Source organism: Gymnoscopelus microlampas (assembly GCF_963454915.1).
Source record: "Gymnoscopelus microlampas genome assembly, chromosome: 5".
Taxonomy (NCBI): Eukaryota; Metazoa; Chordata; class Actinopteri; order Myctophiformes; family Myctophidae; genus Gymnoscopelus; species Gymnoscopelus microlampas.
Genome location: NC_139942.1, coordinates 49,108,358 through 49,122,791, shown reverse-complemented (window position 1 = coordinate 49,122,791; position 14,434 = coordinate 49,108,358). Strand labels below are relative to the sequence as shown.

Genomic DNA, 14,434 nt, shown 5'->3' with positions numbered 1-14,434 from the left:
GAAAATATTTTACAGTGCAGGGTCCCAAGCTATGTGGAGTGTTGTATCTGTCTTCTGCCTAGTTCATGCAAGGAAAGGTGTCAACCTTCTGCAACGCTGAGTTGGATCAAAAGCAAAGTAAAATAGTTTAATAAAAGATCAGCAGGGCTAACTCAGATTATGTAATTTTACCCTAGCACTTCAGCTGTCTTACATGGCATACTCGCTTCACTGACCTAATGAGCAAATATGAAATCACGGCTTGTGAGCAGATCACTGGTCTACAAGGGAAGGTAGATGGAGGCCGCCATTTGAAACAGCCTCAGCTGTGCGTTTTTGTACTGGTTCACACTTGCTGCACACCTGAACGTCTTTTTGCTGGGACTGGCACAGTGGGAAAAGTACCTTAAATTAGATCGGCTGTTTCAAGTGATGCAAACTGTTAATAAAGTGTTCAATCAATCAATAAATAAATCAAAATGTGTGTGTGAATGGGTGAATGTAATGCACATTGTAAAACTTCATCTTCATCAACTTTCATCTTGTCTCCTTAGTTTGGGGCTAATTTTGGGTCTGTCCCTTTTTTATAGGCATTAAACAATTGTTTAAATGTTTTCCTCTATTTGCAATTCTTCCATTATAACAACAAGCCTACATTTCTACTATTTACTTTCTCACTATTCTAATTTCTCACAGTGGTGGCACATATCGATGGCCAAAACGCAAAACCTCCTATGTGCAAATTTCATGATTTTCGGATTTCACTGTGGATGAGGACTTTAGGCTATGCTGCACATGCTCAGTCTGCAAGATAGTCCCGTCCCTCATTTTGTCAGAGAAGTCATTTGACTAAAACTTCCTATCTTGTTCAGTGCCAATTAGTGCTAAAATGTTGAAGCGCAAAACCTCTTATCTGCACCTTGCATCTTGGAGTTATGGGGTGTGGGAGGTGTGGGGTGGCGGTTGGGGGGTTATGGGGTGGGGGGTGCATGAGGGCTTGGGTGGGTGGAGTTTGGGGGTTGTGGTGTGCTGGTTGGGGGCATGGGGACCGGGGGTTCTGGGAGTGGGGGTAATGGGTTGGGTGGGATTTGGGGGTATGAGGGTATGGGGTGGGATGGGGTTTTGAGTTATGGGGGTTGAGAGGTGTGGGCTGGCAGTTGAGGGTTATGGGGTTTGTGGGAGTGGGGGAGTATTGTAGGTGGTGGAGTTGGGGGGTAGAGGGTATGGGGGGGATTATGTTGAGGGGGGCATAGGCCAGTTAGGCCGGATCATATAGGATAGGGTATTTGCAATGCGATGCGAGAGTGTGGTCTCGCCAACACCAACTCGGGACTCCTGAAGTGGGATGGGGGTTTGAGTTATGGAGGTGGAGATGTGTGGGCTGGCAGTTGGGGGGGGTGGGGTTTGTAAGAGTGAGAGAGTATTGGTTTGTAAGAATGAGAGTATTGCAGGTGGTGAAGTTAGGGGTAGAGGGTATGGGGTGGGATGGGGTTTGGAGTTATGGGGTGTGGGAGGTGTGGGGTGGCGGTTGGGGGGTTTGTCTGTCTGTCTGTCTGTCTGTCTGTCTGTCTGTCTGTCTGTGTGTGTGTGTGTGTGTGTGTGTGTGTGTGTGTGTGTGTGTGTGTGTGTGTGTGTGTGTGTGTGTGTGTGTGTGTGTGTGTGTGTGTGTGTGTGTGTGTGTGTGTGTGTGTGTGTGTGTGTGTGTGTGTGTGTGTGTGTGTGTGTGTGTGTGTGTGTTCTGCTGAGCTTTGTTTCCCTGCCGAGAAATGCATGCACCTCCTCACAATAGTTTCCCTCTAGACGTTAAGCCATCTGATTCTGTCCATTTAAAGTTCATTTAAAATATTTATAAGCATGCATTTCATAGCTACTTTTTTTGTCATTCCAGAGCTATTAGTAATTGCAATAAATACATATTCAAAGTTTTAATTCTTAATTTTCAAATACACACTAATTGTGTAATTCTGAGTTAATTTCAGTGGGTTGGTTGGTCACATATGTTGTAAAACGACAGTTTTAACTCCACTTAGACATACTGTATTAACAGTCATAACAATCAACTTTTCACACTTTGTCACTCACATGCAAAAATCTAAGCCATGTGATTTATATTTTTGAATCACGATCATATGTATATGACATACTCCCACTACAATCATCAAGGAACATGCGTCAAGTTTTTATTATTTTCAACTGTAACCTGTGTGATATGTTCTTATAGCCTATGCCCGGTGTATGTGATAAAGTACCCTGCAGATTACCAGCACTACTGTCAATCCTACAAGTCTTACAAACCTCGCTCCTCGTAGCACCAGTGAAGTTAGCTTCCAGATATTGGTAGCACCAGTGCGTGTTATGTTTAAATAGTAAAACTATTTAAATGAGCTTTAAATAATGTTTATACATTTATACATTTAAAACAGACAAACATTTACCAAATCACTTCCCGAAAAGATCTGTTCAGTTTTCAGTGTGTTGAGCTCTCAGTTGCTAAATATTGATTGGCTGAAGAGATCGTTCCTATTATATTAATGGACACGAACATAAGCATAATATATGCACACCTTCAGCACATCTTCATCCATAAGGACGTTTGGGTCATATAGGCTTTACCTACCACGATGAGCTGTACATATTTAGTGGCATCAACCAGAACCAAATCTTCAATGATCTGTGGAAATTCAATCCAAAGACCTTCTCCTGGAAGAAGCTTGAGCCCAAGGGGAAAGGACCATGTCAGAAGTTTTGGATGTACAGTTGCATGGTGGGAGATCATATCATCTTCTTTGGAGGATACAAAGGACATAGACACACTGATGACCTGTTCATCTTAGACTTAAGTCCTAGTCTTAAGATCTTATGTAAGCTAGCAGTTATTCAGTACTTGTATTTGTTTATTTTTATTATGGCGAGAGAGTATGTTTTGCACCCTGTCCGTCCGTCCGTGTGTGTGTCTGTCTGTGAACAGCTAATCTCCGGCACCGTTGGCCTGGCCGCTGCGAAACTATGCACAGACACTCACTCAACACCAAAGCCGAACCCCTGCCCCAAATGTTTCAGATTGGTTATAGCGCCACCAGGAGGCCGATTTGTGCAAAACACATTTTTGGATATCACTCCTACAGATTTTGTCCAAACCTCACGTAAATCGGTACACAGTATCTCTATAGTCATGTGATCAACATGGACCTGTCCGATTTTCCATATTCCATCCTGATTGGCTAAGATTGGCTTCCAAAGTTTGCAAGATTGGTTTGTTTTGAACAAAATTACTCAGATCATCAACGCAGCATGCGAATTCCGTGAAATTTTGCACACACATTCGTACTAGGCCGAGGAAGAAAGGCCACCCTTTTCACATTTGCCTGTTATAGCGCCACCAGCAGGTCTAAATTAGCAAAACACTTTAAAAAATGCTTCAAATCATGAATGCAGTGTCCGATTGAAAGGCCTAAGAATAAATGGCACCCTACTCACAATGGCCTATTATAGCGCCACCAGGAGGCCACAATAACCTATACCTGACCTGGCGTAGACAGCTGTGCTCCGAGGAGCAATTTTTCTTGTTTAATAACATTTTTTACCAGGGACCCCCATGATTTAATGTATGTTTCTGATTGGTGAATATTAGAAGAAAAAAAATAGAAACCATGTTTCTATTTTTGTCCACAACTTTTGACCTGCTTGTCCTGGCTGCTTGTGAGTGGCGTCACTGGACTCGGATGAGTGTCCTCGTCCTTCATTGGAGTTACTCAGCTCCGCCCCCTGTTATCATTTGTCAATGTCTATAACTACACAGTTCTTCCAAAGAAAAACCCTCAAACAGTATTTTTCAAAATAAAACCTCTGGCATAAGTTTTATTCCCCCCCAAAAAAGAAACCTTCACACTATAGTGATTATGACGTCATAGAGCGGAGATCATATCATCTTCTTTTGAGGATACAAAGGACATAGACACACTGACCTGTTCATCTTAGACTTAAGTCCTAGTCTCAAGATGTTATGTAAGCTAGCAGTTATTCAGTGCTTTTATTTATTGTCTCCGCCAGGCCGAAAGGCATGGTGAGAGAGTATGTTTTGCACCCTGTCCATCCGTCCGTGTGTGTGTGTGTGTGTGTGTGTGTGTGTGTGTGTGTGTGTGTGTGTGTGTGTGTGTGTGTGTGTGTGTGTGTGTGTGTGTGTGTGTGTGTGTGTGTGTGTGTGTGTGTGTGTGTGTGTGTGTGTGTGTGTATGTGTGTGTGTGTGTATGTGCGTGTGTGTGTGTGTGTGTGTGTGTGTGTGTGTGTGTGTGTGTGTGTGTGTGTGTCTGTCTGTCTGTGAACAGCTAATCTCCGGCACCGTTGGCCTGGCCGCTGCGAAACTCTGCACACACACTCCCTCAATGCCAAAGCAGAACCCCTGCCCCAAATGTTTCAGATTGGACTGTTATAGCGCCACCAGGAGGCCGATTTGTGCAAAACACATTTTTGGATATCTGCTTGTCCCGGCTGCTGCGTGAGTGGCGTCATTGGACTCGGGTCCAGTGACATCATATTATGAGAGCGGCATCGGCTAACCTGATTGGCCAACCCAAACAGCAAACCTCATGGATTGGCCAAGATTTGCACCACATTTGTGCCGCTGTAACAATATAAGTGACAGCGCAATAGCTGTGTATTCTTGTACAGAGCAGTACTGAAGAGAATTCTTACATCCACTGCTGAAATGTTACGGTGGACACTGCACCTGAAAGGAGCTCCAAAGAAAGGTAAACACGCTGCTGTAGGCGCTGCTGTAGGCGCTGCTGTAGTAGTGAGTGAGCAGAAGCTGTACTCCTTTTTTGGGGAGAGCAAGAAGGACATTGTCCAGATTGATGTGCATGTCTTCAACACAGTGTCTTTATGCTGGAGTAAGTTGACGTCAGCGACACCTGGGAGAGGAGAACATCACCTTGAGGTTCCTTCCATGCGTCATGGATACACAGCTGTGCTGGTAGAAGATACAGTCTACATCTGGGGAGGACACTGGGGAGGAGAGTACTGCAATGTGCTTTATGCATTTGATGTCGACACCCACAGATGGTTGAAACCCAGGGTTTCTGGGACTGTTCCAGAGGGGAGGTACTACTACTCCTCAGCCTGTGTTTTGGAGAAGGTCATGTTTATCCATGGAGGGTTAACCCAGCTGACTGGATGGACTGGATTGACTAATGCCATCTACAAGTTGGACACCAGCACAATGGTCTGGTCTTTAATTAACCCCAGAGGAACTCTACCACTTGGTTCATATTATCACTCTGCCACCATCATCGGGACAAAGATGTTTGTATTTGGGGGCTATGGAGTTGGCAATGGGGATTTGAACTACTATAACTTTCTTAGAGTGTTTGACACAGAGAGCAACTGCTGGCTGAACACACCTTCTGCACAGCCTCTTACAGAAAAATGCTTCTATCATTCAGCCTTTGCCTACAATGGAGAGCTATACATACGTAGTGGCATCATCAGTAATCAGATCTCGTATCCAGAGACCTTTCATTATCTGTGTAAATACAATCCAGAGACCTTCTCCTGGACGAAGGTTGCACCCAAGGGGAAAGGACCGTGTCTGAAGTTTTGGATGTACAGTTGCATAGTGGGAGATCGTGTCATCTTCTTTGGAGGATACCAAGAATGGAAAGTTGGAGGAATATTCAACATCACACATACCAACGATGACCTTTACGCGTTAGACTTAAGTCCTACTCTGAAGATATTATGTAAGCTAGCAGTTATTCAGTACGGTGTGAAGCAGTCTGAACTCCCACACAACATCAAGTCGGAACTGGCAGCCATGACAATCAACAGACGACAATGGTGGCGAACAATTCCCAGATAATGGAACAGGAAAAACATGTTGGGTTTCTTTTTTTTGCTTGTTTGATTTAGTGTTTTCTATTTGTTTGATAAAAAATGTCAGTCATTAATTTGTTCATTCATTCATGCTCTATCTATCTGTATGTCTATCTGGCTGTTTTTGTTTGTTTGTTTGTTTGTTTGTTTGTTTGTTTGTTTGTTTGTTTGTTTGTTTGTTTGTTTGTTGGAGGCTGTTGCTATGTCAGAGGTTAAGGGTAGTGGATAAATAGGTCTATCTGTACAAGTAGGCAGGTGGGTAGGTCTGGAAGAATTGAAAAAGGAGCGCTTGTTTTTACCACCCACCCAGGCAATTCTGTATAACTAACACTAGAGCGCAATGAATCCACACTGAATCCACACGCATGCACATGCGTGTGCATGTGTGCGCACCCGTGTGCGTGTGTGCAGGCGCACACATGCACACGCACACATCTGTGTCGTCGTGGACACTGGATAGTAACCATAGACTGTAACCTATGAAAAGATTTATTCTCCCCCTATCGGTTCACAACTCGGACGGCGCTGATTCGACTAGCAAGCCGTCGGCCGGTCGGCGCGAGGGCGTGCGTCCTCGGCCTCAAGCTCTGCTGAGTCGGCGCGCCTCCGTCATGGACAATAACTATTATCACGTGTGCGTGTGAACGCGTGTTCAGCGTTCCCCTAGCGTAGCTCCCTGGTTGCTATGTGGGGGGGAACAACAAAAGCCAGGTCGGCCTCGCATCAAAGCCCCGCCTCGCGCCTCCTCCTCCTCCTTGCGGCGCCTCGTATCAAAGCCCCGCCTCGCGCCTCCTCCTCGCGAGCCTCGTGTAAAAAACCCTGTCTCGAAAAGCCCCGACTCGCGCCGAAGCCCCGCGCCTAAAAGCGAGCGCTCCTCCTTCAATTTCCCTGGAATGCCAATTTCCCTGTGACATATATACTGCTCAAAGAAATGTAGGGAACACTTTGATCCCTTAATTATTTTGAGTTTTCATGAACTGTGTACATGTACTGCTAACAAAAACTGCTCAAAAGAATTAAGAGATCAAAGGGTTCCCTTAATTATTTTGAGCAGTAAATGCATGCATGTATGTTTTTATTCTTTTTTGATTTGTATAAGTGATTCTACAAATAGGCATGGCAGCCGACCTGGCGTTTTCGTAATATAAGTATATACAACCTCACAATGCGTCTCTTGAGCTATTTTCACCTCTTCAGCTTGACACTCTTGTATGATGCAGTAGGGCATTACACAGTGGTGTAACATTTTACTCGAGTAAAAGTATCAATACCACAATGTAGAAATACCCCGTTACAAGTAAAAGTCGGGTAATCGAAATTTACTTGAGTAAAAGTACAAAAGTATTGACATCAAAATATACTTAAAGTAACTAAAGTAAAAGTACCCATTATGCAGAATGTCATGTTTCACAAGGTATCATTATGTATAAACATAAACTATTAAAATGTTTTGAAAATAGCAGATCTAAAAGCTTGTAGATCGGCAAAGTTGAAATAGGGCTGAAGTGATTAATGTATGTTTTGTAATAATAATTCAAATCTATAAAGTAACTAGTAAATAAAGTTGTCAAATAATAATGGAGAAAAGGTACAATATTTGCCTCTGAGATGTAGTGGAGTAGAAGTATAAGTACTGAAAATTGGGGGGGCGGGGTGTACTTCACTCAGACGTCAGTCACAGTTTAAGGACAGAGTCATTATGACTTCATGACCTGTTCATTGTCTCCCAAAATAATCATAATTGAACTGGGGACCCCCCACCCTGACAAGCATTTGGAATTGCAGGAGTTGAGTCATTACATTCATTTTGACTCGGTTCCACAGATAGATATTGTGAAAATTACCCTTTTTTAAAAAATGAATGAATTTATATTAATTAATGTTTTAATTAATTAAATTACAATGTTTGCCTCTATCTTACGTAATATTTGACAATTCGATGTTGAAAAGGTCTTAAAAGTCATTAAATTGTCACTTTATAAATGTGCAGATACCCTGTATACACAAGCATTGAATTCATGGAGATTCTTTTGTTTTTGTTGCATTCCTGAGACAATAATTAGATGACCGGCAGAGAGATGCTAATGTATCTCTATCTCATATAGGAGAGGGTGTGTAATTGATAGAAAATAGGTCATTTTTTGGGGTGAACTATTCCTAAGTTAATTCAGATGACTTTATATGTACTGTGTGTGTGTGTGTGTGTGTGTGTGTGTGTGTGTGTGTGTGTGTGTGTGTGTGTGTGTGTGTGTGTGTGTGTGTGTGTGTGTGTGTGTGTGTGTGTGTGTGTGTGTGTGTGTGTGGGGTGTAAAGTAACCAGGTACATTTACTCAAGTACTGTACTTATAAGTAAGTACAATTTTTAGGTAAAAGTATAAAATATGGTTAAAGATTTTTAAAATGATTGTAACTCTCTATTAATTAATTTGGCTGGGGACCTCTTTGTTCATTGTATTGCATACCTGAAGTAATGACTCACAGCTCGTTGTGTAAAGCTCTGTGTGATCCGCTGTGATCGCAGCGCTCATTTATGCAACATTAAGGTGGAAAGTACCTAAGAACATACAAGCAAACAATCATTTAATGTTCTACTTTACTTTACTTTATCAATTTTCAGTACTTTTACTTCTACTCCACCACATTTCAGAGGGGAATGTCATACTTTTACTCCAATACAATTATTTGAAAACTTTTGTTACTATATAGATGTTGATTATTATTACAAAACCACTTCAGGCCTATATTTATATACTTTCACAATTTGAAAATAGCAAATCTACAAGCTCACAACACGTTGTGAGCTTGTAGATCTGCTATTTTCAAATGATTTTGTATACATTTTATACATTTGAGAACTTGTGAAATGGGATATTCTGGCTATATATTCTGATACTGGTTTGGTAATTTTGTGTTTTTTTTGTAAGTCTGGATAGTAAATACGGTACTTGCATTTACAAATACATCTGAGATGTTTTTCTCACCATATAAGAAATGAATACAAGACTTAAGGGAAAGGAGGCAAGAGGTAGCTTTTATTCAAAGCAGGCATTGTGAACAGATTAAATTACAGTTACCGATTTTGAAAAGCTACTGTAAGATTTTTTTTTAGGATAATAATATCGTTATGTACATTTTCAAAACATTTACCCCCAAAAATTGCATACTAAATATTATTTCTATTTTCTTATACATAATATTTTTATTTATTGTGAACCAACCAAAGACATTGAAAGACTATTGAAATTAAACCAATCATTGTAATACTTAATACAAATGGAAACATTGACCCGGAGTCAATAAAAGCATAGCTCAATATCTTGTCTTGAACTTCACTTCCTCAAATATAAGCTGTCTGTATACATTTCACTGATAGCGGTGTAATAGAAAAGATTCAAGTGAGCCTCAGTTTATAATCCAAACCAGTGTCAATACCATTTCCCCATTAAAAAGAGAAATACAGTAACCTTACTAGCCTACAATGTTTTAGCAGTTCACAAACACTGAAGGACTTTGGAACTGTCTCTATGCTCCTTCTGACATTTCAATGTGAAAGCTTTTTTTATTTAAATAAGAATGTTCCAATAGCAATGCCCAGAAGTCCCAGAGCCAGACCAACTCCAAAGAAGACAGGTGGACCATAACTTCTCTCAGTTATGTCAGCTTCTGTGAACAAAGGAAGACAATTATGTGTTGCACCCTCTATGTGTTTTCCCCCTGTTTATTGTTTTACTCATAGTATTTTAAATGTGTTTACTGATGTACAGCACTTTGGTTCAACACTGATGTTTTAAATGTGCTCTATGAATGAAGTGGATTGGATTGGACAATTATATCCAGGGTTACCTGTTAACTTTGATCATCAAGGTCTCATGCTCATCAATGATTTGCTTATATAATACAGTTGTTCATTATAACATACAAATAAGTGGAATAATGATTTGGTAATACGAATAATTTGCTCAGTAGGATCCGTAGCCCCCGCAGGGCCTCGTGCTCCACAGTAGAGGCATAGATGTCTCCTTTCTGAGGGGTGAAGCGCAGGGTGGAGATGTGAAGGAAGGTCCCATCAGGATTACCCAGGTATCGTGTCATATAATCTTCTCCAGGGACTTCCACATCATTCTTAGTCCACTTTACTTTGATGGAAGGAGGGAAAAAGTGGTTGACAAAGCAGATGAGGGTGTTGTCCACCTCCTCCATCTTTAAGTTTGGAGTAGATTGCGTCACAGTTTCAGAGGCATCTATAATACCAAATAATTTATTGTAGTAGTCATGAAATGAAGCATTGGCTCATGTAACAGTGGATGTTCAGTGGACCCCGTCATTGACCTGTTGATAAAAATACAATAAAAAAGACACTTACCTCTGACATTGGTTTAGTCTGATTTGCATCTTTACATCCACGACAATACTCTGCATTTGCACTCTCCTCTGACACCCAGTGCAGACTGGTAAAGCCAGGTGACATGGGAGGCAGATGTGATCCGGCTTTCCCACATGACCTGTCTTTTCTTGTAGTCTACATAAGCACCTCACCTCATCATCACCCAGAGTCAGATACATTCTATCATCTGCGTGAAAGCATCCATAGCCAAGGCATATGACATGTGTTCCCAAAACAGGGTGACATCTCTTTTATTTTCTTATAATGTTTTGACAGATATACGAGAATGGTACACACAAAGTGCTATAGTTTGCCCTGTTTGTGCAACTATTGGTAAGATAAGAACTAAGCGGAATACTTACTTCCCCAGATAAAAGTAGTATGATCACCAAATGCATTATATTATCAGCAATCTGCCTTTATTCACTACAGTATCGACCTCTCTCGTACACTGGAGTGATGCTTTGGGAAAAGGAGGAAGCTAGAGGCCTTCGTGATGCCGACACATCTGCATGGTTTGTTCATAGTTGATGACAGTGTTAGATATTAAATTCCCTCATTCTCAGTCTCACCATGCCATCAAACATTCTTCCTTGTTGTCATGGGAAAGTGCAAATTAACTTTAAAATGAGGGCTGCACTCAACAACAGAGTGACATCAATACGTATGTGTTCTTCCATTACAGTGTCCTTAAGTTGACATTTTGGTGTGTGGGCCTACAGAATGTGCACCTGTACACCAACAGAACCTGGGGCAACTGGACCAGCTAACACAACCTATTTGTACACTAATAACTAAATAAAGTGTGTATGCGTTCATGTCACTAAATACACACACACTATATATACAATTGTATTCCTCACTTGACTGCACTACACCCATTTCACCAACAGATGTCAATCACGTTGCTTTTAACTCTGCAGTGATCATTTCCATGATGGAAATGGCATCAGAAAAAGCTATTAAAACTTTTTTGTAGAGAATTCCAGAGGAAGCATTATTACTAGCCCTAAGAAATGACAGCAGAGAGAGCTTAATTCTCATTATGTAAAGGTACTGTATGCGTCCAGTATTCATGCTAAGTGCATGAATATTTATATGGAGGCATGTTGCAATGATCATATTTCCGAACATAATTAAAATCTACATTACGCATAGTGAAAAAGCTCTTTAAAGAAATAGATGGGTGGCTCTTAAAAGAGCCGTTTTGGGGTTGTGAAGTGATGGATTAGTTTAAGCACGTTCTCCACGGATACGACGGGCCAGCTGAATGTCTTTGGGCATGATGGTCACCCTCTTGGCGTGGATGGCGCACAGGTTGGTGTCTTCAAACAGACCGACCAGATAAGCCTCGGCTGACTCCTGGAGAGCCATGACGGCGGAGCTCTGGAAGCGCAGGTCGGTCTTGAAGTCCTGGGCGATCTCCCTCACCAGGCGCTGGAAGGGCAGCTTGCGGATCAGCAGCTCGGTAGATTTCTGGTAACGACGGATCTCTCTCAGAGCCACTGTACCGGGACGGTAACGGTGAGGCTTCTTCACTCCACCTGTTGCCGGCGCGCTCTTACGAGCAGCCTTGGTGGCGAGCTGCTTCCTGGGGGCTTTGCCACCGGTGGATTTACGAGCGGTCTGCTTGGTTCGTGCCATTTCTCTCTTTGTCTGTAACGTCAGGAGTTGTAGTGAAATGAGCGCAAACTCCTGCTATTTATGTCAGCGGCTCTGAGACGCCGTCTTTCTCTGATTGGTCTCTGGTCGGGAACCTCCTTGTTTGGGGAGGAACCAGAGTTTCGACTGGGAGGAACCGACACGCCACTAGTACTGATTGGTGGGGAGCTCATACACAGTCAGCCTGCACTCTCATTCGCCTTACTAAGTTGAAGATATAAAACATCTCGTGCTCCTCTCCTCCAGCATATTTGTTCTTGTTATTATTCTAAAATAAAAAATTGCATTATGAGTGGACGAGGCAAAACCGGAGGAAAGGTCAGGGCGACACGTTTTTGTGACTTTTAATGTACACTGCTGACTTATTCTCCTGTCCACATGTCTTTGCTGCAACAGCAGATTGTACTGCATCAACACAATCTACGTTAACGTCTTTCAATAATATTTTAGTGCACATCATGCATCATACCGTGCTTATGAGGCCAGATCACTCACTACATGCGTGAATATCAAACGGATCTGTGCCCGCAGGTGTCTTTTCCCCCCCTTTACTTTTAAACGGCAGGAGGCTATTGTGTCAATATCCTATCATTGTTTATGTAAGTGCTGCTATTAAAATGCAAACTATAAAAATACTGAAATTGCTGAAATAACAGAAAATGAATGGTCATTAAGTTCATAAAGTATAATTCATAATTTCATGATATAAATAAATGTTTTGGGTCATAATTGATTTCATGTAAGGTTAAAAATGTAAAAACATAATGTGATTCAAAGTTCTGGGGCGGAACAAAGGTTCCCTGTCTGTCAGTAGTACCATTACTGATTGATGCATTGATTGCATGTCGTTACTGACAGGTGGTGCAAACAAACCTGGTCAACTGAAGCTCTGTAAAGTAGCAGTGTATGTTATATCGCGCTGCTAAAGTTATTTAAGACGTCTGAAACCAAGGACAGACGGTCAAAAGAACATTCTAAGGACTTTAACAAACCAAAGCACGAAGAACCTCTTTTCCACAACAAGCTGCCAACGAGGTATTCTATTTTTTAAATTTGCTTTGATGTTGCCGTTGTGTTTAACCTGCGCATTTCTACATGTCTTGTATTATGTTATGTACAGTGCAATGTATTGATTGTTTTGTTATTTTGTGTGTGAACATAGTTCTCACGGCATGACTGAGGGATGAGGAGAATGCCTGAAGCAATAAATGCCCGTTTATAAAGAACCCGACCTATGTCTTCAATGTTGTGAGAGGAGCTACAGTTTAGCTAAATTTTCTCTACCATAACATTGATCATGTGACACTTTTCGGTATCCTTATTCTTCAGTCTAAATTAATGGGAAGGAAAATACTTTTTTTACAAAGGCCACTTCAGTTTTAACAATCGTGGGGGGTGGGGGCAGTGCAGTAAATAGTCTGGATAGATATAAAAGTAAAACTGGCAAACGGCTATTGAGCCAGTCTTTCTATTGGCCCTTGTTGTCAGTCAACCATTGACGCATTAACACCCCGAGCAGGTCAACATTAAATTGCTATTAAATATGGATCTCCTCTTTCTTGATAATATGAGTGGTCCTTAAAAGGACCTTTGTGTTTAGAGCAGCCGATACAGTTTACTTGGAGCTGGTGTACTTGGTGACAGCCTTGGTGCCCTCGGACACGGCGTGCTTGGCCAGCTCACCGGGAAGCAACAGGCGGACGGCCGTCTGAATCTCCCTGGATGAGATGGTGCGACGCTTGTTGTAGTTAGCCAGTTTGGAGGCTTCACCGGCGATGCGCTCAAAGATGTCGTTGACAAAGGAGTTCATGATGCCCATGGCCTTAGAAGAGATACCGGTATCAGGGTGGACCTGCTTCATGACCTTGTAGATGTAGATGGCATAACTCTCCTTCCTGGACTTTCTGCGTTTTTTGCCGCCCTTGGCAGAGGTTTTGGTGACGGCTTTCTTGGAGCCCTTCTTGGGCGCTGGCTTGGCGGGTTCAGGCATGGTTCTTTCTCAAAAAGGATGAAGAAAAGAAGTAACGTTGATGCGTTGTCGCACCAGTATTTAAACCAGGCCAATGCAAATGAGGTGTGCGACTCCCAGCACATGATTGGTGCCACTGCTTATGTGACCCACAGAGGGAGGTGTCTTACACTGCTTATGTGACCCACAGAGGGAGGTGTCTAACGCTGTCTTTGTTTCTGCATAATGTTTTCCCGCCTGCATCATCTATTGTTCCCGCTAAGGTATAATAAACATTTAGGCTAAATCTATATAATCCGATTTCAATCTAGTTGTAAAACACTTTATATCGATGCATAATGTATACAGTATAATCTAGTCAATCCACTAACTGCAGACTATTGCTACTAATCACAGATGATACTTCTATGACCCATGTCCCTGACCAGTTGTACCACACAAAGCAATCAAAAAATGTTCATTATAGCTGGGATGAGTGGGGTATCTGACTGGAGCCGTGTGCAATTTTGTTGTATGAATTCAGCAGGTCGCTGTCAAAAGTCCCATATGGTCTAGCGGTTAGGATTCCT

The 14,434-nt window shown here is 42.1% G+C and overlaps 2 protein-coding genes across 2 annotated transcripts; both read right to left on the bottom strand.

Moving 5' to 3' along the window:
• Window positions 1–11,467: 11,467 nt before the first annotated feature.
• Window positions 11,468–11,878, bottom strand: LOC311045350 (histone H3.2; the record flags this gene model as incomplete). Its single annotated transcript, XM_084057196.1, has 1 exon — window positions 11,468–11,878. The coding sequence occupies one exon, from the start codon at window positions 11,876–11,878 to the stop codon at window positions 11,468–11,470; it is 411 nt and encodes a 136-aa protein (XP_083913322.1).
• A 1,633-nt stretch (window positions 11,879–13,511) lies between these two features.
• Window positions 13,512–13,886, bottom strand: LOC311045763 (histone H2B-like; the record flags this gene model as incomplete). Its single annotated transcript, XM_084057800.1, has 1 exon — window positions 13,512–13,886. The coding sequence occupies one exon, from the start codon at window positions 13,884–13,886 to the stop codon at window positions 13,512–13,514; it is 375 nt and encodes a 124-aa protein (XP_083913926.1).
• Between the last annotated feature and the right edge of the window lie 548 nt (window positions 13,887–14,434).